Genomic DNA, 24843 nt, shown 5'->3' with positions numbered 1-24843 from the left:
TTACACTATGCACAACTAACCTGTGGAACTCACTGATGTGGGATGTTGTGATGGGCAAAAGTGTAACATGGTTCAGAAAGAACTGGATAAGTTTCCGGAGGATAGATGCATCAACGACCATTAGCCAAGATGGGCAGGGACAGCCCAATGCTAGGGGCAACCCTAAACCTCTGACTGTCAGAAGCCAGGAAATCAGGTGTGGTCACTCCATAATTGCCCTATTCAGTACATTCCCACTGAAGCTCTGGTACAGGCTTCAGTCGGAGACAGATACTGGGTGAGATGGACCATGGTCTGACCCAGTATGGCAGCTTTTATGTTCTTAATACGCAGAGTCTCTGCCCTGAAGAGCTTGGTGTCAGATTTTCAAAAGCACCTTGTAGTAGGAATAGAGCGTGAGACATAAGCCCTTGTATCAGAGGCCTGGTCTGAGGCAGGACCTGCTTACAGAATTTGGCAACAGGGCTAATATTGCAAAAATACACATTCCTAAGAAGTGCTAGTCAAAGTACTCACGCAAACGCATCCCGATATCAAGTGGTACCAGAACATCCCAATATCAAGTATGGTACAAAAACATTCCCCAAGGATAACAGGAACACACTGACCCCTCCTAAGAGATAAGGTCAGGATAACAGTTCGAAATAAAAATGTTTTGATCGAACCAACATGTACAAGGTAATGGGTAATAACTAGCCACATCACAGCGCTGTAACTGTGTCAGAGGAGCAGTACTAACTTGTTTGTATTGGGGTATAAAGATGTATCTCAGAGGGACTATCTTTGCCTGACCTGGGGAGGAATGGAAAGTCCCGCCGTTCACTAAGCTGGTCCATTGTTACGGGCATAAGTGTATTAGTGGTCTGGTGGAGTCTGCGGGATACTAGTACCGGGCTTCATCGACAATAAGCCTGGCTGGGTGCCTTTGTCCCTCAACGGATCTTGTGCTCATTGGGTGGTTTGGTCGAGGTCTGCTGTGCCAGCTCTCTGCATAGGGCTGGGGCAGCACACAAAGAAAACACACACATGCAGCCAAACATCTGTCAACATGGAGTCACACACTAAGTGACTTAGGACTATTGATTTTCAAAGGCTGTGTCTTCACTAGGAGAAAAAGTGCATTCTTAACTCAAGCTAGCTAATGCACGGTAAAATCCTAGGGAAGACAAGTCTTTAGCTTGTGTAAAATTGATCTACTGCCTTGTCTTCCATAGGATTTTACCTCAAGTTAGTAACATCCTTTCTTCCCCCTGGAAGATAAGGCCAGTTGGATTTTTGCACCTGCAGCATTTAGATGCTTTTGAAAAATCCGACTGTAAAGGAACAAATGGGTTTAATGGTAACTCATAGTAAGTGGCTGGGCAGACATGGAGGGGCTACTGTGTATGTTAGCAAACACAGGCGTTGTGGAAAATGTGGTTTTTTGTTTTTGTTTGTTTGTTTGGGGGGGCGTGATTTGGAGGTATGAGAGCTCATCACAAATGTTGCTTGGAAGGAATGGAGTTTGGAGTGAATGAAAAACACAGGGAGTGTTTGGGAGAGAAACTTAGTGGGCTATCTGAGGTGGGGGAGGGATTGAGGAGTAGTTTGAACTGCCTGGATAAAGAGCCAGTGGGACAGCCCACCCGTGCGTGTCTTTCTAAGGCTGTGATCCCCAAACTTTTTACCTTGCACCCCACCTTCCCTTACCTATGCTGTGGTTGCGAGCCGCACCTTGGAGTGGGGCTGCAGCTGGGCTGCGGGCCAGGGGCTGGGGCTGGGAGTGGAGTCACGGTTGGGAGCCATGGCTGGGGGCTGAGCAGGAGCCAGGGGCCAGAGCCAGGAGTGGGGCTGGGGCACAGTGGGGCTGGGTGGCACTCCCTGCCAGGCCCCTGTGGGGCCTGGCCACCCCCTGCCCCCCCCCCCACGTTCGTCCGTGCCTCATAGTTTGGAGATCTCTGCTCTAAGGAATCATGTATGCGTTCTCAATGAAGATGGGTTCATCCTTCAAATTTAAGCTAATAACCCAAGGAAAAGTATCATCCAAAGAAGTAGGAAGGTGTGGATCTCATTAAGTCTTCTAGCACATGAAGTGTTTTATAGTGTAATGTATCTTGCTTTTGTAAAACGCTGTTTCTTTCATATTTCTTCTACTACTTTCTCAAATTGCTTGCTCAGTGAAGTGTCTGTTGCTTACACTTTACATCCATTTCAGTTGCAGCTGATAAAAGGCCTCCAAACTAGTCTGTGTGGCTGAAAAGATGAGCCTTGCACTGCATCTTGAAGTCCATCCAACTCTGGCTCTCGCAGACAGCCTGAGGGAGAAAGTTTCACAGATAGGGAACTTCTGCCATGAGTCTTTAATTCTCCTTCTGAATTAAAATCTAAGGACTATCACCAGAAGCTCCTCTGCTGTCAATTTATCAAAGTACCACAAAAATCAACTCATCTGAGGTAGTGTTCCGCAAATTTATCAGGTATAAAAGTTAAGGAAATTGCAGGTTATAAATTGGAAGCAGAAGTTAGCTTTTTACCACCTACCATACTGCATGTAATTCTGTGGTGGCAACTTAATCATTAATGCATAGACTGGGAGACTACATATCCTAAGTACATTGCATGAGTCCAAGGAGCCTACCTCTCCCCAGCTAGCAAAATACACGTGCCTGTTTTATGTTACCTCATGTGTTGTAGGTTGGTTTCTGAGACTGAAAGTCTTATTCTTAAGCGCTGAAACTTGGTAGCAGATTTTATGGTGTAAAGCAGCAGCTGTGGGAAATAGGAGGGGAATTCCACTAACTTCTCATTCCTGTATCATTTGCAGATGGGAGAAGGCTGGCCAAGTGAGCAGGGAGCTCTGGGAAAAAGCTGGACAACAGGGACTGCTGGGTGTCAATATATCAGAAAAACATGGTGGCATTGGAGGGGATCTGCTCTCTTCAGCAGTGGTCTGGGAGGAGCAGTAAGTACAAGACACTGCAGCAAGAATCCAGTTGGTACTGTTAAAAGATTGTATTTGTTCATATGATTTCCTGATTCCTATTGTAAGGAGAGTGTGTTCACAGACCGTAATAGTCTTTTCCTTTCACAGAACTGATAATTTAGACAGGCATAAGTACCCCCTACTTTAGATATTTCAGATGATTTTCTTAAATAATAAATATCACAGTAGTATATTTTTAGGACTGCTGGGAGAGGAGGGGAAATGTTCTCCTTAGACTGGTGGGTGATCCAATGGTTTGGCAGTGAAAGTACATTCTATAAATAAGAACATGGATGTCACAAGTTAAAATTGTTAGTCATTTTGACGGCTTTTAGTGTACATTTTTTTTGAGTTTTGGTTCTCTGGTTTTAACAGTGTAAAATTCAACAGATCAATCACTGTCACATTTTCTTCTAAAGTTTACTTTTACTCTTCAAGGATGTATGTTAATTGTACTGGCCCAGGATTCAGCCTTCATTCAGATATTGTCATGCCCTATATTGCAAACTATGGCTCAGAAGAACAGATTGAACGGTTTATCCCTGAAATGTCTGCAGGCAAATGTATTGGTGCTATAGCCATGACAGAACCTGGGGCTGGCAGGTAAGGCGAAAAGGATAACAGATGGGCTTTACATACATGTTGCTTACCTAATCTCACTGTGTAAAAACTTTGAGTTTCATAGTTATATGACCATCTTACTGATTAGGCAGTAGCCCGGAATAGCTAGAACCACAAAAATAACCTTTAATTATGGATTGCTGTTTTACGCTTTGTCATTTCAGGATGCCTGTTCCAAACCCATGAACTTGTCATCAGCCCTAGGACAAATAGGGTTTTGTGTTTGTTTTTAGATTCTCCATAAACAGTCACTAGCCTACTTGTTGCATGGACATTCTTTAATGTGAAATGTAATAACTTAGTAAAGGAGGCTTGACTTATTCCATATAATGCTGTCAGAATTTGGCAAGAGGGCCTATTTCCTTGTCCCTGAATCCTGTATAGAATAGTTCTCTTTCCTGTACTCTTATTCCTATAAGGGCAGACAGTAGGATTATTGGGTAGATTACTGATTCAGGATTATTCTCTTCAATCTGCTAAGCAGAGGGGAGCCCAGTGGGGAGCTGTGCCTTCTATGCTGTGTCCCCGCTGGTCTTAGACAGCAAAAGTCTCTCTGCATGAGAACCATAAGCTGACCTCTAACTATATGTGGAGGGTGCCAAGCTGAGTGGCTGATATCTGCTTTCTGGGGCAGCCCTAAATTGGTGGGCCATGTCAACATAAGATGCTGCTGAGCTAATAGATATTATTTGTGCACATGGTACTTCGGCTGTGAGACGGTATCTCACTTTGAAAGTGAAGTAGAACCATGTGCTCTACTGAAGATGCAGAGGTTCATCATTCATAGCCATAACACACTTGTGGTTTCCATAATATTCTCTCGTCCCTTTTTAATACATCCCTGAATCCTATTGTATGTAGCACTATCCACAAGGAGTTCTAGGATCTTCATTATTTTATACTAGGATTATTTTTTAAATGTGAACTACATGCCACTGCTGGATTGTTCTCTTAAATAACTTTCTTTTCTTGCCTATCAATTTTAGTGATTTGCAGGGTGTACGAACATATGCAAAAAAGGATGGAAGTGATTGGATTCTGAATGGAAGTAAGGTATGTGAACGGATGTGCTCTGACTTATGGTTCTTGGGTACTGAATTCATCCAGTTAGTGACAGAATTTATTTCATTCTACAGCTGCTTTCCCAGAATTTAGTGTTTCTATCCCCTGTGTTTTTCCTTTTCTATGAGTTACATCTTATAGAAGAATTCATGTTACCCAGCCATCCAGCTTATGATGCTGACAATTTATGGGTCAATCAGCAGAGCAAACTCTTCTTTGCAGCTTTTATTGGAGAACAAAAAGGCAGCCCGATCATAAGATTTTTGTTCTTTTCCTTGACTGGTATAGTCAGTCGGCACAATATAGCCAAGGGCCAGACTGTTTCTCAGTTCAGTGGAGTTGAAAGCAGAATAGCCACCCTGCTATGCGGTCCCCCGTCAGTTGAGGGAAACAAACTAAAACCTTTATTTCTTTACTGCGTCAACATAAAAATGGAATCTTTATTCAGTGAATGTATTGTTCAGTGTATGGGATAAATTCCATATTAGATGCCAACCACATATTGAGCTGCTATAAGGCTGGCAGTGTGTACCCATCTCATTTAACCCCTAATATAAAGAATTAAGAAGATTGAAGTAGGGGATTGTCATTCTAAAAACTTTTAAATGACGCTGCTGTTAGTTGAAAACTTTTAAAACTAAAAACCTCTTAGTGTTATAGTTCTGTCCTGGTACTTGATTTTTTTTGAGTATTGGGATAGTTGGTTTAGTAAAATTTTGTTTTAAAAATGATGAATCATAGGTGACCACAGGGTGTAGTGGTTAACAGGTAGACTAAGGGTATGTCTACGCTACGAAATTAGGTCGATATTATATAAGTCTATTTTTAGAAATCGATTTTATGCAGTTGATTGCATATGTCCACACTAAGCACATTAAGTCAGTGGAGTGCGTCCTCACTACCGTGGCTAGCATCGACTTAGGGAGCGGTGCACTGTGGGTAGCTATCCCACAGTTCCCGCAGTCTCTGCCCATTGGAATTCTGGGCTAAGCTCCCAATGCCTGATGAGGCAAAAACATTGTCACGGGTGGTTTTGGGTACATGTCGTCAGTCGCCCCTCCCTCCGTGAAAGCAACGGCAGACCAACGTTTTGTGCCTTTTTTCCGTGAGGATGCCATACTGCTTTCAGCAGACGGTGCAGTAGGACTGCTCACCGTTGTCATCCGCCACTTCCGCTGCAACTCTGCTCTGCTGCTATTGTCTCAATAGAGAATTTCTCCATGTTGTCTGTCATTGGCTCCCGGGTACGTGTGGGCAACGGCAGACAATCGTTCCGTGCCTTTTTTCTGTGCAGACGCCATACCACGGCAAGCATGGAGCCCGCTCAGATCACTTTGGCAATTAGGAGTGCATTAAACACCACGCGCATTATCCAGCAGTATATGCAGCACCAGAACCTGGCAAAGCAAAACCGGGCGAGTAGGTGACATCAGCGCGGTGACAAGAGGGATGAGGACATGGACACAGACTTCTCTCAAAGCACGAGCCCTGGCAATGCAGGCATCATGGTGCTAATGGTGCAGGTTCATGCCGTGGAACGCCGATTCTGGGCCCGGGAAACAAGCACAGACAGGTGGAACCGCATAGTGTTGCGGGTCTGGGACGATTCCCAGTGGCTGCAAAACTTTTGCATGCGTAAGGGCACTTTCATGGAACTTTGACTTGCTTTCCCCTGCCCTGAAGCGCATGAATACCAAGATGAGAGCAGCCCTCACAGTTGAGAAGTGAGTGGCAATAGCCCTGTGGAAGCTTGCAATGCCCAACAGCTACCGGTCAGTTGGGAATCAGTTTGGAGTGGGCAAATCTACTATGGGGGCTGCTGTGATGCAACTAGCCAACGCAATCAAAGATCTGCTGATATCAAGGGTAGTGACCCTGGGAAATGTGCAGGTCACAGTGGATGGCTTTGCTGCAATGGGATTCCCTAACTGTGGTGGGGCCATAGACAGAACCCATATCCCTATCTTGGCACCGGAGCACCAAGCCGGCGAGGACATAAACCGCAAGGGGTACTTTTCAATAGTGCTGCAAGCACTGGTGGATCTCAAGGGACATTTCACCAACATCAACGTGGGATGGCCGGGAAAGGTACATGACGCTCACATGTTCAGGAACTCTGGTCTGTTTCAAAAGCTGCAGGAAGGGACTTTATTCCCAGACCAGAAAATAACCATTGGGGATGTTGAAATGCCAATAGTTATCCTTGGGGACCCAGCCTACCCCTTAACGCTATGGCTCATGAAGCCGTACACAGGCAGCCTGGACAGTAGTCAGGAGTTGTTCAACTACAGGCTGAGCAAGTGCAGAATGGTGGTAGAATGTGCATTTGGACGTTTAAAAGCACGCTGGCGCAGTTTACTGACTCGGTTAGACTTCAGCGAAACCAATATTCCCACTGTTATTACTGCTTGCTGTGCGCTCCACAATATCTGTGAGAGTAAAGGGGAGACGTTGAAGCAAATTGCCTGGCTGCTGGTTACGCGCAGCCAGGCACCAGGGCGGTTAGAAGAGCACAGGAGGGTGCGGGGCGCATCAGAGAATCTTTGAAAACCAGTTTCATGACTGGCCAGGCTACGGTGTGAAAGTTCTGTTTTTCTCCTTGATGAAACCCCCCCGCCCCTTGGTTCACTCTACTTCCCTATAAGATAACCACCCTCCGCTCCTCCCTTCAATCACCGCTTGCAGAGGCAATAAAGTCATTCATGCATTCTTTATTAATTCATCACACAAATAGGGGGATAAGTGTCTGGGTGAGGAGGCTATGGAACTTGGGGAGGAGGGCGGTTGGTTACAAAGGGGCTGTAGCGGCGGTCTGTGCTCCTGCTGCCTTTCCTGCAGCTCAGCCATACGCTGGAGCATATTAGTTTGATCCTCCAGCAGCCTCAGCATTGAATCCTGCCTCCTCTCATCACGCTGCCACCACCTTTCAGCTTCAGCCCTCTCTTCAGCCCGCCACCTCTCCTCCCGTTTATTTTGTGCTTTCCTGCACTCTGACATTGTCTGCCTCCACACATTCGTCTGTGCTCTGTCAGTGTGGGAGGACAGCATGAGCTCAGAACATTTCATCATGAGTGCGTTTTTTTTTTTTTTTTTTTTTTGCCTTCTACTCTTCACTAGCCTCTGGGAAGGAGAAGATCCTGTGATCCTTGAAACACATGCAGCTGGTGGAGGAAAATAAAGGGTCAGTGGTATTTAAAAAGACACATTTTATAGAACAATGGGTACACTCTTTCACGGTAAACCTTGCTGTTAACATTACATACATAGCACATGTGCTTTCGTTACAAGGTCGCCTTTTGCCTCCCCCCAGCGCGTGGCTACCCCCTCATCCCTCCCCGTGGCTAACAGCGGGGAACATTTCTGTTCAGCCACAGGCAAACAGCCCAGCAGGAACGGGCACCTCTGAATGTCCCCTTAAAAAAAGCACCCTATTTCAACCAGGTGACCATGAATGATATCACTCTCCTGAGGATAACACAGAGAGATAAAGAATGGATGTTGTTTGAATGCCAGCAAACATACAGTGCAATGCTTAGTTCTACAATGATTCCCGAGTAAGTGCTACTGGCCTGGTGTGGTAAAGTGTCCTACCACAGTGGATGAAATAAGGCTGCCCTCCCCAGAAACCTTTTGCAAAGGCTTTGGGAGTACATCCAGGAGAGCCGCAAATGCCGGGGCAAACTAATCATTAAACATGCTTGCTTTTAAACCATGTATAGTATTTTAAAAGGTACACTCACCAGAGGTCCCTTCTCCGCCTGGCAGGTCTGGGAGACAGCCTTGGGTGGGTTCGGAGGGTACTGGCTCCAGGTCCAGGGTGAGAAACGGTTCCTGGCTGTCGGGAAAACCGGTTTCTCCGCTTGCTTGCTGTGAGCTATCTACAACTTCATCATCATCATCTTCCTTGTCCCCCAAACCTGCTTCAGTATTGCCTCCATCTCCATTGAAGGAGTCAAACAACATGGCTGGGGTAATGGTGGCTGAACCCCCTAAAATGGCATGCAGCTCATCATAGAAGCGGCATGTTTGGGGCTCTGACCCGGAGCGGCCGTTTGCCTCGCTGGTTTTCTGGTAGCCTTGCCTCAGCCCTTAAGTTTCATGCGGTACTGCTTCAGGTCCCTGTTATGGCCTCTGTCCTTCATACCCTGGGAGATTTTGACAAATGTTTTGGCATTTCAAAAACTGGAACGTAGTTCTGATAGCACGGATTCTTCTCCCCATACAGCGATCAGATCCGGAACCTCCTGTTCGGTCCATGCTGGAGCTCTTTTGCGATTCTGGAACTCCATCATAGTCACCTCTGCTGATGAGCTCTGCACTCATGTGCAGCTTGCCACGCTAGCCAAACAGGAAATTGAAATTCAAAAGTTCACGGGCCTTTTCCTGTCTGCCTGGCCAGTGCATCTGAGTTGAGAGTGCTGTCCAGAGCGGTCACAATGGAGCACTCTGGGATAGCTCCCGGAGGCCAGTACCGTCCAATTGCGTCCACAGTATCTCAAATTCGACCCAGCAAGGCCAATTTCAGCGCTAATCCCCTTGTCTGAGATGGAGTAAGGAAATCGATTTTAAGAGCCCTTTGAGTCGAAAAAAAGGGCTTCGTCGTGTGGACGGGTGCAGGGTTAAATCGATTTAACGCTGCTAAATTCAACCTCAACTCCTAGTGTAGACCAGGGCTTTGAGAACATTTCTATACCAACTTGGGCCTCAGTTTCCCTATTTGTAATGTGGTGGTGGTGATTCTTGCCTGTATGGGTAAAAATGCTTTGAAATCTTTGGATGAAAACACAAAGTAGTAATAGTATTTTGATTTCAATATATTTCAAAGATTCTTCCTGCTGTGAATTGCCTATTACTTTTAGGCATATTTATGGGCTAAATCTGTGTGTGTTGGCAGAGCCTAGCACAGTGGGGCCTTGTCTAGATTGTGGCTTTTGGTCACTGCAGTAATAAAATAATAAAACCGTAAGTGTTTATATGTATTTGTCCATAAGTATGTAAAAGATACTGTTTAAATAGATAAACTTAATAGGTTGCATGCCTGAACCTAGGCAAGACAAGGCAGTGCAATCATTTTTTGGTTGGCATAGTTAGGAATATGAATCTAATTTTTATACTTGGCATGTCTGTGTCTGTATTCTGCCTGTCGTGTGTGATATCAGAATTTGACTTAAAACATACAATACAGCGAAGGCAACTGTAAGTTTCCACCCACTGTAGCATGCGTCAGTGTTTCATACAATATTAAATATGAGTAGACAGCATATTGTACAGAATTAGAGATTTGCTATAGTAATGGAGAACCTCCCAGTGATTTTCCACTTCATACCTTAACATTTTAACTTTTGGAAGAGGTCATCTGCATGTTAGTTGGCATTCTTGTTCATAAAAGGAATCTTTATAATAGAGATAACACTGAATTAAAAATATGAATTTAAATGCCTCTGAACTTTAGGAATATTAAAAATAAATACAAATGTGGTTCTTTTATTTTTAGTCTGTCCCCTGTCTTTATAATGGGGTAGAGTCAACCAGAACCTCAGACCCCAGCACCCTTTAACTTTGGGGTGTTTGTTTGCAATCCAGATCCGAATTATGCCACTTGAACCCATCTCTCCTTTTATAGACTGTTCTGGAGCACTTTGGGTTTTTTATGCATCTGGACTTTATAAACCTTTTGGACACTTACTTACAGCTTTCATTTTTTTGTATACTGTTCATTTGTAGAAGTGTGTGACAGTTCGTGTACTGCTACTTTATAATCTTCTTCCTAGCTACCTGCCAGCTAACATGCAGCATTATTCCATCTTGGATTTTTTTTTTTTTTTTTTAACAGGTATTCATCACTAATGGCTGGATGAGTGATTTAGTGATTGTGGTTGCTGTTACAAACCGTGAGGCCCGCTCCCCTGCTCATGGGATCAGCCTTTTTCTGGTGGAGAATGGAATGAAAGGATTCATCAAAGGACGCAAGCTGGAAAAAATAGGCCTGAAAGCACAGGTAAGTCATCTGAGCCTTACCGTGTGCTAGACTTTGAGGCAGTCTAAAAGGACTTGTTACTCCTTGGGGTACTTTAAGTACAGATCAAATGTAGCTGTAGTAATACTTCAGTTCATAGTTTTAACTGCAAGAGCAGGATATTCTAAATTAGACTGTAAGGGTGGGTTGCAGTTGAGTGAAATTTATATTGAAAGCAAACAGCCTCCAGGGAATATATGTAATTTGGGCTGTAGAAGTTAGGAACTGGATAAGAGGAAAATCTGAGGAAGAGTGAGTTTGATATTAGATATTTTATTTAAAACAATTTTTAGGACACAGCAGAGTTGTTTTTTGAAGATGTACGTTTGCCAGCCAGTGCCTTGCTTGGACAAGAAAACAAAGGGTTCTACTATTTGATGGCAGAGCTCCCTCAGGTAAGACTGACACAAACCTACACTGTTCAGGAAAAGCACAAAGACTTTATTTTGGACTTTGCTTGGAACCGCCACCTGCAGTTTATGGATTATGGCGAGACACCTCAGTTTCAGAAGATGCCTACAACCACAGTTTGCTGATACTTTTATTTTTTAGTGGTAGGAATTCTGCGCTGCAAATCAAAGTGAAGCATCTTGGTATATCAGTGAAATAGCTTGCAATCTAGTAGTTTCTATTCAAATAATTTTATTATGATACCATGTTAGGGTACTATTTTAGTCAGGGAAGGTATAATAATTGCTACAGAAAGGATTATTACATGTACAGTAACTCCTCACTTAAAGTCGTCCCGGTTAACCTTGTTTCGTTGTTACGTTGCTGATCAATTAGGGAATGTGCTCGTTTAAAGTTGTGCAGTGCTCCCTTATCACTCGTTTGGCAGCCGCCTGCTTTGTCCACTGCTTGCAGGAAGAGCAGCCTGTTGCAGCTAGCTGGTGGGGGCTTGGAACCAGGGCGGACCGGCAGCCCCCCATCAGCTCCCCGCTCCCCTAAGTTCCCTGTGCATCAGCCGCCCAGCAGGCTACCAATTGATGGGCATTTCAGCTGTCCCTCCCCCCACGGTCATGTGCTGCTCCTGCCCTCTGCCTTGGAGCTGCTCTCCGAGCCTCCTGCTTGCTTTGGGGGTGGGGGAAGGACACCCGGACATTAGCCTCCCCCTGCTCCTGCACCCCACTTACTCCATCTCCATAGAGCAGGGGGGACACACGACGGGGCTAGGAATGGAGGGAGCTTCCTGGTAGCAGCTGCTGTGGTCCTAGCTTGCTGATTAACTTAACAAGGTAGTGCACTTAAGAGTGGTGTCAGCGTACTTAAAGGGGAAATGTGCCTCTCACACTCACACACACATGGTGTGTGTCTCTGTCTCTGTCACCATTAAATTAGGCTTGAATAAAGATTGGGAGTGGATGGGTCATTACACAAAGTGAAACTATTTCCCCATGCTTATTTTTTTCCCCCTACGGTTACTCACACCTTCTTGTCAACTGTTGGAAATGCGCCATCCTGATTATCACTACAAAAGGTATTTCCCCCCCCCCCCCCCGATAATAGCTCATCTTAATTGATCACTCTTGTTATAGTGGGTATGGCAACGCCCATTTTTTCATGTTCTCTGTGTGTATGTATATATATCTTCATCGGATACATGCAGTGGAAAATACAATAGGCCGTGGGTTTTAGCCCATGAAAGCTTATGCTCAAATAAATTTGTTAGTCTCTAAGGTGCTACAAGTACTCCTCGTTCTTTTTACCTTGTAGAGTGTGAGGCTACATTAACAACAATGAGTTAACCCTTGAGGGCTCAGCCCAGTGCTAGTTCATCATTTAGCAGTAAGGTGTTCCCTGGGAAATTTCCCACCCTCTGACTTCACCACCTCAACCAAGCTTCACAGTCGTCATCGCTGTGTACCAGTATTAAATTGTTTGTTTAAAGCTTATAGTGTGTGTGTGTGTGTGTTTGTGTGTGTGTGGATACATATATAATCTTTTGTCTGGAAAAAAAAATTTCCCTGGAACCTGACCCCTCCCCCCCCCCATTTACATTTAATTCTTATGGGGAAATCGGATTCGCTGAACATTGTTTTGCTTAAAGTCACATTTTTCAGGAACAGAACTACAACGTTAAGTGAGGAGTTACTGTATCAAGTTTTCATACTTGATTTCAAGACCAGATCTCTCAGTCAATAGCACGGGTGTGAAGAACACAAGATTAGAACAGACTTTAAAAACTGAATGCTACGAACAACTGTGGTATCATCTTAACACTTGTGCACTCAGCTCAATAGTTTTAAATATGCTCTTTTTGCCCTCTATAAGCCTCTTAGTGCAGAGTTGACTTTTCTTTGTGTTAAAGGCGAAAGCAAAATGCACACCTGCAACTCTTTTACCAGTGGGAATATATGCTAGATAAACTACTTTCTCAATCTATTTAATAAAAAAACTGAAAAGTGGAAGCATTTTGTAGAGCTCAAAGTGGCTTGTCTTATTAGTAGAACTGAACACAGTTGATCAGTTAATGCAGGTTTGGAAGAGCAGAGAAGAAACTCAGATGCCAAAACCATGACTCTGCTTTTGTCATAAAGCATAAACTATGACTTTGTAGTTGCATCATCTAATAAAAATCATGTTTACTTAATTTTACCCTATATGTTAAATATGAGACCTACTGTTTCACTGTGCAAATTCCGTACATTATTTAGTTCTTTCAAAGAAAATATTTCAGTGGTTTGAAAAAAAACACAGCAGCAGTGCTCATGAGCACCCCTACAGTAGTGAACCAGATTATTTACATGGTTAAGCTAAAAACAATTCTGCAGGAAATGGATCTTAGTTTAAATCTTTTCATAGTTTATGAGAATGGGGAGAAAATTATAAACTTTTAAATGTATTTAGACTAGTGGTTCTCAAACTTTTTTTTTCCGCAGACCACTTGAAAATTGCTGAGGGTCTCAGCGGACCACTTAATTGATCTTTTGATCTTAATGATCTGTTGTTTGTACCATTAGCTAACTATTGTAAAGCGCTTCGGATAAAAGTGCTATATGAAAAAACCCTTCATAATTTACGTTTTTTTTGTTCTACAAATAAAAGCGCACACCTCATATTTTAATATCAGTAGTCTTACCTTTCAAATGCGATGGATGTGCCCTTTCTCCCCTGCCACGGCAGCCCCCGAGGTGGGGCTGGGAAGGAGGGGGTCTCCTCCGCCACAGCAGCCACAGAGCTGAGGCTGGGGGAAGGAGGGCCATCTCTCCCTGGCAGCCGCAGCCGTGGACCTGGGGAAAATCGCCTCTTTCTCTGGCTGCCGCAGCCCTGCACATCCCAAATTCCTCCACCCCCTCTTCTCACCCCACTGCCCCCGCCCAAAGGTCATCACCTCAACTTACATGTGCATCTTCTTCAGGGTCCAGGCACCTAATTAATGGAGCCACGCCTGCACGGCTCCACTAATTAGGTGGGTGGTTCTTCATTCTCTTGTGTGCGGCCGCCCAGGCATGCACCTTGGAGGGAACTATCCTTGGACCACCTGAATAGAGCTCATGGACCACAGTTTGAGAACCTCTGATTTAGACAGTGTCCTTCTAAAATTGTTTACATTACTGTTTTATTTGAACTGAAAGATTAAAATCAAATTACTGAAAGATCTGAGCCAAATTGTTTCCATTAAGTCAATGGGAGTATTACATATCACTTTTAGATTTCTTTTTTTCCTGTAGTCCTGTTTATGAAACTTTGGAATGTCACTAAGAACTTTTAAAATTTGGGTCCCACCAAGACAATTGTGTCTAATAGAGTGACAATATTTTCAATTATGCAATATGTCTAGTTAAAACTTAATGGCACAGAACAAAACTAACACTAACAGTCATAACTAAACTTTTGTTTCCCAACCTATGTGTGTATCTGTTTGTGTAGAGAAATTTGAGATTAGTTGCATTGGATAAGAACTCTCAGATTCTTTATCACTTCTGTCTCCAAGGAAAGACTGTTGATTGCTGATATGGCACTTGCCAGCTGTGAATTCATGTTCGAAGAAACAAGGAACTATGTTAAACAAAGAAAAGCTTTTGGGAAAACAATTGCACATTTACAGGTGAGCTTAAACCAAGAAAAAGAGACACAAATCCTTCTTTTTGTCTGTTTCTTTATCAGTATAGATACATGTAATATATGTAACTTTCATTTCAATAGAGGTGTTAGTCCAGGGGTTTTGCTTGCCTGTTTTCAAAGGTTCTAAAGTTGGATTAGAAGCAAGTACAACTCTAACCCGATATAACGCGACCCAATCTAACATGAATTCGGATATAATGTGGTAAAGGGGGCTGGTGTGGGGGGCAGGGCTGCGCACTCCTGCGGATCATCCGCAAGTTCGATATAACACGGTTTCACCTATAACGCAGTAAGATTTTTTTTTTTTTTTTGGCTCCCGAGGACAGCATTATATCGGGGTAGAGGTGTACCTGGAATGACTCTGCTTTCTTTCTCATGTTTGGTTTTAAATTAAACATGACTAAGTGCTCTTGAGATAACATTGCTGCTGCTGCTGCTTTCAGATTTGAAGTAGACATTGCATTGCTGACCTGGTTTATGAATATATAGTGACAATAGTTTTGTTTATAAAATGGCATTTTACTGTCTAAGGCTCTGATCCTACAATGCATTGTCATGGATGGACCTCTGCATATGAGCTGAATCCTATTGACTTGGGTGGACTTCCGGGCATGGGGGTCCACCTGGGCACAGTGCATTGCAGGATCAGGGCCTACCTGAGATTGATACTAGGCAAGTTTCTCACAGCAGGGAACTTGTTTTTGTAATGCCTGTGAAGTGTTAAGCAAATAATTATTTTATAAAGTCTTCAGTTTTATGGCTAGTGTAAATGATTCCTCAGCTGCGAGGCAACTAAATGCACAAGTGACTCCACATAAGAAGTTATATATTGTCCACAGTGCATATTATTCTTGCAGCCATTAATGAGAGTCAGGTGTGAGTTTTGAGACTATGGCTCTACTTCTTGTTCAGAATCATGAAAACAGGCTCCGCTTCTCACAGTATCTTTTTTCTAATCAGAGTAACTTTTGTTAACCATAGTCTAGTAAATACAGACTCAGGGATTCTACCTGTGAATGTAGCAATTTTCAGAAGGTACTGCTTATTTTTTTTCTTAATACAGGAGTGATCTTAACAGTTTCAGTGTAAAACCCTAGGTAGGGGGGTTATTCTGAAAAAAATGTTAAACATTTTAATGAGAACATTGGCCAAGTTCCAGTGTTTGTGATGCATAGAAACTGAATGAATTATACAGGTTGGAGAACGGTAGCCGCCTTGTTAATTGAAATGTGCCCTTGAGATCTAACTAAAAACGTCAAGAATTCCCAGTTTTGAGTCCTGATCCTTTTCCTGTTATGTCAAAGGCAGATCTGTCATTGATTTCAGCAAGAGCAGAATCGGGCCCTTAGAAGTAAGACATCTTAAGTATCAATTCATAATTTCCAGGTGTGATTTAGCATTTCCAATGTCTATACTTAGCACTATGGAAATACCTCTTTTAAAAACTAGTTTTAGTGCGGAGAGTTAGCTTTAAAGCAAGACAACCACTCTCCAATAAACTTTTTAAAATAAAGTATTTTTATCAAAACATTATGCAGCCTGTGCTTTTCTGTGTTTCCTTTCCTTTCATTGCTGATTGCTAAAATGTGTCTGTAATCAAAAGCTGACTGCTTTCTAATTAGTCTGCTGTCTTGCCTAATTCATTTATTACAGGGTTTGAAATCAGTCTATTTGTTTCTGTAGCTTGGATAAAGGAAATGATGAAGCCCACTGATATAGGAGTTTAAGAACTTGAGAAAAGACTTGTTGACTTGTCTTTTTCATTCCCCTGGCTAGTGTAAGGACTACTACCACATAGTTGAGTTTTTGCCCAGCCTAGTTTTATGTAATGTTACAAGTGGACTTCTTCTTTTTCCACAGTATAGCAGATCTCAATGTTAGGAAACTTTCCCTGACAGCCAGTCTAAACTTTCTTTTGTTCAGTTGTATCCATTTATTCCTATTTGTATCTCTTTGAACCTCTCGTTTCCCTCTGTGGACTTGAATTTTAATTATTCTTTAATAAAAGATATTTGATAAATAAAAGCTTTTTGGATTGTGATATTATACCTTTAAAATAAATTTTGCATTGAAGAAAATAGTACTTTATGGAACTGCTAATAAACTAGGGAAATTCCTGTATGCGGTATGGTTGTACTTGTGTCAATTCCAGGATATTAGAGAGACAAGGTGGGTGAGGAAGTTGGTCCAATAAAAGATATTACCTCAGCCATCTTGTCTCTCTAGGGAAATTACCAGCTGTTAGAATAGAAACACATTTTTACCAGAAGGGGGAGCTCAAGTTGCTAAAACATTCGGTAAAGGGCACTGGGTTTTACGATCTAGGAATTTATAGACTCAAACTTTTGTTATCTATTTTTAAATAAGAAAAACACATGACTTTGTGAGTGAAAGACCAGATTTTATAGCTTTTCTTTGATTCACAGGTTCCTTGACTCTGAGCAAATCCTATTTGATTAGATTGGCAGAAATGAGTCCGTTAAAAGAAATGGAAATGAAGCTGCTTTTAGTTTAACAGAACTCTAGCTGCTGTATTGGTATGCCATCTTTCCTGTGGTGGTGTTTCCTTCATGCAGAACATTGCATTTTTTTTTTTAAAAGGCATTTCCTTGCAATGACCTTATGGGCATCTTTTGCTTTCACTGGTTTGTTTTAAAATATTTCCTGATTTTTAAATACAAAACATTTTCCCCTCCCAACAAAAATCAGACAGTGCAGCACAAGTTAGCAGAACTGAAAACTCAGATTTGCGTGGGCCGGGCGTTCGTGGACAGCTGTCTCCAGCTGCATGAGGAGAAACGTCTGGACTCCTCCACAGCTTCCATGGCAAAATACTGGTATGCATGTTAAAACAGTTTGAAAATGTTACTTATATGAACTTTTCTGGTTTCTAACATTAGAACATTGGAGTAACCAACCCAAATTTTTAGCCCTAAAGGTAACATTGTATGTGATTAAATCATTGTCTGCGTCTAACATCAGAATTTATTAGCCCAAACTACAGTGATGCATGTGGTATACAGAGAGATACATACACTGAATATTGGTATTGGTTAATCAAATAATTTCAAAATTAGTTACTTAGTGTTGGCTTTTAGGAGAAAGGTCTCTTGAGCAATGTGATCCAAATTCAACTTAATTAAATAGTTTTTCACCTGAGAATTAGTTTGTTTTTAAAAACCATTTAATTATACAGCTGAAATACTTTAAAAACCAAAGGTGGACCTTACTGGGATTCCCTTGCATAATATTTATAAAATATGAAATAAAAGTTTTGGATATGTTTGATAAACCCTGACATAAGAGTTAGGTACTTGACCTAGCCATTTTCTGAGAACTATCTGATTTCAGGAAGAAATAATTAGCTACCTCTTTATTGCTGTTGCTGAGATTGAGCTATTCTTCCTTTTCATAGATCCATTTTTTAACTGGACAGAAAAAGCCCCAGGAACTTTTTCTGCAGTTATTTATTAACTTGTGTTTAACCAGACAAAGTTAGACAAGTAGAAACATCTAAGGTAATACGTTTGTCCCGGTGCCAGATTGTTAGCTGCAAAAGTGGGGGGGGGGAAATGAAGACTAGAAAGTGGCAGAACATTTGCAGAAAATGTATAAGTTTTAATCCTTTTTAAAAAAGTATGCAAAAAATGCCACAGGAATCCAGATAGAACATTTACATTAAAAGGAACAATTTTGATTGAGTGTTTCTTGGCACGGATTATACCAAAATACCTGGTACAGAAGCAGAGGCATTTAGCTTTGTGGAGGAGGATATAACTAATGCCAGCCTAAATTCTTTCATCAATGGATTTTCCAAAGCAAGAAACTTGCAAAATCACCAAAATTCCTACACCCACAATGTTTGGTGGCCTTGTCCATATAGGTAATGGAATTTCTGTAATTTTTCCACAGAACTTGAATAGGTTTAAAAATTGCTTGAACAGAGAAACTGCTTCTTTCTCTGGCACCAGTATCCTGCACTTCATTTGACTATACAGTAGTTGATATCCTTTCTTTCTTAAGATTTAACCAAAATTGACTATTTTGGTTGGAGGTAGATGCTTAGTTAAATAAGATAAATTTTTTGAAAGCATCATACATCTTTACTGCTGATTTCTGTTGAAAGATCTATAGGCTTTATTGTGGTGTTAACCATTACAGTATTTAAATTAATCTGAAATCTATTTAGGATGGATAGTTTCATCAAGACATCATTTTATGGTTAAATGTGGTGTAATATAATTCACGAGAAAACATTGCAGTGGAGCATGCTTGAGAAGAGAGAATTTTATGTACTCTTTCCTATGAAAAGGAAATTGACTTGACTAATCATTTTTCATTTCTTTTTGCTATTGTTGAAGTTACTTTTTTGCATTCTGCAAGCATGCAGTCTTTCAAAAAAGAAAATACAGGAAACAAGTTATAAAGCCCATACTGTCTAGGATAAAAATGTGTATCACATTCTGGTTGGAAAGTCCACAAAAATTAACATTATAGACACAGCTAAACGTAGGGAAGGGGGGAAAATACTTGGAGCATTTATTAGCCAGCATTTATATTAAAAAGTGCAATATAGTGATTCTTAGCATTTTTAAAAAAAAGGCATCATCAGATATTATTGGTGTACAGAGAGTATCCTAGTATGTTGCCAAAAGAAAAAGGCTGTGAACAAGAAACATTAGGAAGGATCTGACAGAGGAAGAACCCCCACTGGTTTTAAAAAAATAAATCTGTTTGAAGATTGGCATATACAACATGAATAAGCTAAAGGTAAACAAACTTGTCTGTATTTGAAAGCCCTCCTTTGTGAAAGTTCTATAAAAAAGGCCAAATTCTTGAATGTTAAAGTTAAAACATTTGCCAGTTACTTCTTCTTTCTGGTCCTCTTTTTAAAAGACCAAACTTCATCACGGTAATTCCTAACATTCTGGATATGGCTATTATATGTAAGAAAATTTGATAGTTAAATGTTTGTTTTTACTTCTTTATAGATTTAGTAGCATAATGCTTCAAAACCAAACTTCTGTTCTTGCTGTTTTAGGGCTTCTGATCTCCAAAACAGCGTGGCTACTCAGTGTGTACAACTTCATGGAGGATGGGGGTACATGTGGGAGTATCCAGTTGCAAGGTAGGTGTAACATTTCAGTGCTGAATTATGAAAGATTAACAGCATTGTAAAATGAGGCATTTTCTTCATATGTATTTGTAAACTGGGAGAAACTAAACAATACTAATACAAAGCAGTTTACCAATACATGTAAAGGAAATGCCTTTGTGTAGTTGGTTTTACTATTTCCCCTGTACAATCAATTAGTTAGGTAGCTTTTCCTCTTGTTTGTGTCTTTCTCACACCAAAAAGTGGAGAGAGTAATTTAAAAAAAAGTCTCATAGCAAAACCCTCAAAAATGGCAGGACTTTAGGGCAGATGAATTGTCAGAAATTACTTCTAACTCAGTTTTTTTAAACTGACCTGATTTCAAGTTGTTGTCCCTTTAATAATATTTTATCCTGTTAATGCTGCTTTAAGGTAACTTTTTTCTCTTTATTATTGTGCATGAGCCTGTTCACGTTTTGAAATGATTGTTCCATCCTTTGTGAGTAAATAGCAACTCTAAAGTACACTGAGCTCCATTATCGTATCGGCATATCTAGCAACCCCTATGCAGGTTTGTAGGGCCCCTGTTGTTAATGTACTGGTGTAGTAACTGTCTCTAAGTGCGGCTTTTTAAATGTTGCAGGGCTGTGGGAGTCTTACATCTTCCTGGATACTAAATTTTAAAATTACTTTCTGGGGAGAGCTGTGGTTGTGATGCTGTGTTTAGTGCTTCATGGAGTGAAATCATCAAGGATTCTTATCCATTTCCCTATGCTGCTGCCCAGGCTATAGTATGCTCAGGAGCACAGCTCAGTCCCCAAACCACTGGGAGGGTAGGGAAAGGGGAACTGGATGGCTTGGGGATCAAGAGCCTTTCATTGTTGAGTTCAGTCACCAGTTCCAATGAAGCTGAAGTTAGAAGTGATTAAAAGCTATAGCCATCAGGTGGATGTTCAGTGGTTTGTGTGAAATGAATTGATAGTTTCAGTTCATTTCCTAATGGGCAAATATTCACCTCTCAGAAAGAACCCACTGCACAATTAGAAACCCTGTCAGCAAGGAATGGATTCAATGAGTATGGCACCTAAATTACTACCTTGGCCCTACAGATGGTCTCTTTCTCAGGGCACAGAGGCACACTAGTAAGTGTGGGTGAGCTTACAATTCGTATGTTGTACATGTGCTGTATATAAATGAAGGGTTTCAGTCTCCAGAGCTGTTAATCAAGCACTAAATTAACTAAAAATGGGGAAGGGAGAAAATGATAAAAGAATTGGGAAAGGGTGAGCAAACACCAGCATGTATTGCTTCTAGACTATAAAAGACATTATTTTGAATTAAAAAAAGGAGGGGGACATAGAAAATAATAAAACAGAACTTTGCAAGGCAGCCTATGGAAGAGAAACACAAAAAACGAAAGGGAAAAAAATGTTTAACCCCAAGTGCCCAGTTTGGGACAGTTCCCCAGAGATGTACAGGGTTTCAAATGTAAGCATGTTCTTACCCTATGAGACTTGGCATAGGCAAGAGGGCGGGGAGCGGGGGGAAGGGAGGGTTGGTTAAGGGGCAGGAGATCCCAGGGGGCAGTCAGGGGATAGGGAGCAGGGGGCAGTTGGATGGGTTGGAGGTTGGGCGGGGGGGCGGTCAGGGGGCGGGGTTGGATAGGCGTGGGAGTTCTGGGGAGCCTGTCAGGGAGCAGGGGTGTGGATAGGGGGTGGGACAGTCGGGACAGGGAGCAGGGGGGGCGATTGGGGGTGGGGGGGGGTCCCAGGAGGGGGCAGTCAGGGGACAAGGAGCAGAGGGGGTTGTATGGGTGGGAGGTTCTGAGGGGGGCAGTCAGGGGGCAGGGGCCAGGCTGTTTCAGGAGGCACACCCTTCCCTACCCGGCCATACAGTTTCAGAACCCCGATGTAGCCCTTGGGTCAAAAAGTTTGCCCACCCTGTTTTACCCTATACTATACAGATTTCAGGGGGAGACTAGAATTTCTTTAATTGGGGGTCCTAACTCAAAAGGGAGTTGTAGGGGGATCACGGTATTGCCACTCTTACTTCTGCGCTGACTTCAGAGCTGGTGGCCGGAGAGCAGTGGCTGTTGGCCGGGTGCCCGGCTCTGAAGGCAGCGCCCCACCAGCTGCAGTGCAGAAGCAAGGATGGTAATACCGTACCACGCCACCCTTACTTCTGCACTGCTGCCTTCAGAGCTGGGGGGCTGCAGAGTGGTGGCTGCTGATTGAGGGCCCAGCTCTGAAGGCAGCAGTGCTTCTGGCCAGCAGCCACCGCTCTCCAGCTGCTCAGCTCTGAAGGCAGCGCTTCCACCAGCAGCTGCACAGAAGTAAGGGTAGCAGTACAGCAACCCCCCTACAATAACCTTGTGAAAACACACACACACACAAAAACGCCTTTTTGAGTCAGGACTCCTACAATTACAACACCGTGTGATATTTCAGATTTAAATAGCTGAAATCATGAAATTTACTATTTTTTTTTAAAAAAATCCCATGACAGTGAAATTGACCAAAATGGACTGTGAATTTGGTAGGGCCCTACGTATAGGGTATCAGCAAGTATATTTAATTGTAATTTTTTATTTATTGGTGAAAGTTTCTAGAATTTTACTTGTTGCATTTTGAACACTTCTATTGAGTAAAATTCTAATTTCCCTATTTCACCTTAAGAAACTCTGCCAAACTCATACATGCTTCTGAGTCAATTTGTTTTTTCTTCTCTTAAGCTTAGACTATAATCGCTTCACATGTTTTCACTTCTCTACCAGAATAATGCTGACAAACTGCAACATGAGCATTAAAGCTCAAGTTCCCTTATTTGGAATTTGATTAATCAAATGATCACAACCTGAGCAACCCAGGATAATAACTGAATTATGCTTATTGTTTTCTCCTTAATAAAATATCCTGAAAGAGGGATCTGAGTTCTCACTGCAGACAGATCACACTTGAAGTATGCTGGATCTTTAAAGAGAGATTTTCCCATTTACTAAGAATTTGTTATATGGTTATTTTCAAGAAGTGTCTCTTTAACCACTCACTCTGTCACTACTTCTCACTTTTTCAGAGCTTTTGTGGATTCCCGTGTCCAGCCAATCTACGGTGGAACCAATGAAATAATGAAAGAGCTCATTGCTAGAGACATTGTGATTGACAAGTAGGCACATGGCTATACTGGAGACTGCTTCCTGAATCCTATCACAATTAATACGGTATTAAATCAGGCACCAGAATGCAAGTAAAAGTAGTAGTGTTGTACTGTAGTTAAACTACAATAACAAAATGTGATCTCTAATATTTAATGAATATTAATTTGTAATGCTGTCTTTCCTGGTGGAAAACACTAGGACTAATCAATCCTCTGAATGATTCAAAAAAATTTTGAGGCAAGAAGATCGTATGTATTGGTAGTGAAAAATATGGTCACTTTGGAATGATACAATTAACTTGAAATCTTTGAAACATAATGTCATTATATTAAATCCAGTCCTAACTGTTCAGAATTAAACACAATGAGATCGTCAAAGAAACCACTTTTTTCTAAGAAAGTAAACAACACCAAACCACAACTTTGGACTTACAGTGTTAAATGTAACTGTAGAACTTGGACCTATCACTGACTCAGTGCCACCCCTGTTTAATAATTTATCTGTTTGAGAATGTACTTGATTTTTCTCCTATAATTATCTGGCTTTTTGCATTGCATTCATCTATGATGATAACAAATGAGTGAGTGACTTTCACTTTTGAGCTTTATAATGAATTACAAAAATGTAATAAGCTTTACAATGAAACTCAATGTGCCTTATTTCAATACGTACTTATTTTGTATAAATAAGCTTAATAAAAAATTTAAAATGCAAAATATCAATGTTCTGAATTCTTTGAAAAATCAGAAGTTAAATACTATAAAATAACTATTTGGAAGTGCCCTAGTAAAATCCATATGTTGATATAGTTTGTAAGAAAGGACACACTTGAGTAGCACATCCTCTGATTGTTAATAATCTGTGTGAATACCTCTATAAAAGGCCTTTTGGCCAATTCTCAGTAAGTCTTCAGTCATCAGTTGGAGGTTTAGTATTTGAGTACAGCGTGCTACTAATACGAGCTTTTATAGCTTTTAAATATGTGCTCTGAATCAGCCTAATTACACAACTACAGAATTGTGGTTTTTTTGCTAAGCCACATGTGTAATTAGTGATTTGACTACTGTGCATTTACAAATCTGTTATCTTTTAGAAATAAGCTGTGCTGACATTATGGTTTCTATAGTATGGCATATAAGTTTATGGTTTAAAGGGACATTGTCACAAGTGGTAAGCTTACTGGCAGTTTCAGCAACAGAAGCCAGGAACTGAATGGAGACTGATCAACCCACTTACTTTAGAGGTGAACTTGTCATATTAGGATTGAAAAATGTTGGGGCAGTAAGAAAAGCTTATGGCTGCTTCTGTTGGTGCTAAAATTACTGTTTGGATGAACAGATTTCTGGCTTTTAGGGCTGTCCGTCACAACCATTAAATCAATTAAATTCTACAAGTGCTAAATTAATTCAGAATTAAAGGTGATGGACCAAAAACTTGAGCAAACGGATACACGTATACCTTATTATTTCCATCTTGTCACAGTGTGTATGTCCTTGCAATGCAGGTCTATTGAAAGTTGATAGGGCTGTATCAAGACATACCTAGGTGAAGTTGGAAACATTAGCAATTGCATTTGCACACACCGTACAATCCTTTGCACTAGTTTTAGTGCACTGCATCCCAGGGAGATGCTATGGCAGCCAGTGCAAAGGATGCTGGGGTGCACGTTTGACTCTCTGCTTGCCTCCCCCCCTGCCGTTTTATTATTCCGGGAATGGAGAAACACAGCCAGAAGATTCTTGCAGGTGGTGATGGAGGATGGTAGCAATGAAGGGGGAAGAGATTCCAAGGGAACATGTAGCTACTGGGGGCAGGGGCCTATGTCCAGGCACTGCTACGTGGGCGCCCTCCACCTGGGTGCACGTGCT

The 24843-nt window shown here is 41.7% G+C and overlaps 1 protein-coding gene across 1 annotated transcript in view; it reads left to right on the top strand.

The window, feature by feature from the left end:
- ACADL (acyl-CoA dehydrogenase long chain) overlaps nt 1-23677 on the top strand; it is a 32301-nt gene extending 8624 nt beyond the window's left edge. Inside the window, exons 3-11 of the mRNA XM_074966898.1 lie at nt 2804-2941; nt 3401-3565; nt 4570-4636; nt 10479-10643; nt 10955-11056; nt 14596-14709; nt 17436-17563; nt 19768-19854; nt 22894-23677. Coding sequence (XP_074822999.1) covers nt 2804-2941; nt 3401-3565; nt 4570-4636; nt 10479-10643; nt 10955-11056; nt 14596-14709; nt 17436-17563; nt 19768-19854; nt 22894-22987 — 1060 coding nt within the window. The 3' untranslated portion in view covers nt 22988-23677. The remainder of the gene's footprint in view (nt 1-2803; nt 2942-3400; nt 3566-4569; nt 4637-10478; nt 10644-10954; nt 11057-14595; nt 14710-17435; nt 17564-19767; nt 19855-22893) is intronic.
- Nucleotides 23678-24843: the final 1166 nt, after the last annotated feature.

This window comes from Natator depressus, chromosome 11 (genome assembly GCF_965152275.1).
Source record: "Natator depressus isolate rNatDep1 chromosome 11, rNatDep2.hap1, whole genome shotgun sequence".
Taxonomy (NCBI): domain Eukaryota; kingdom Metazoa; phylum Chordata; order Testudines; family Cheloniidae; genus Natator; species Natator depressus.
The sequence above is the reverse complement of the archived record's forward strand: the minus strand, read 5'-3'. Positions and strand labels throughout refer to the sequence as shown.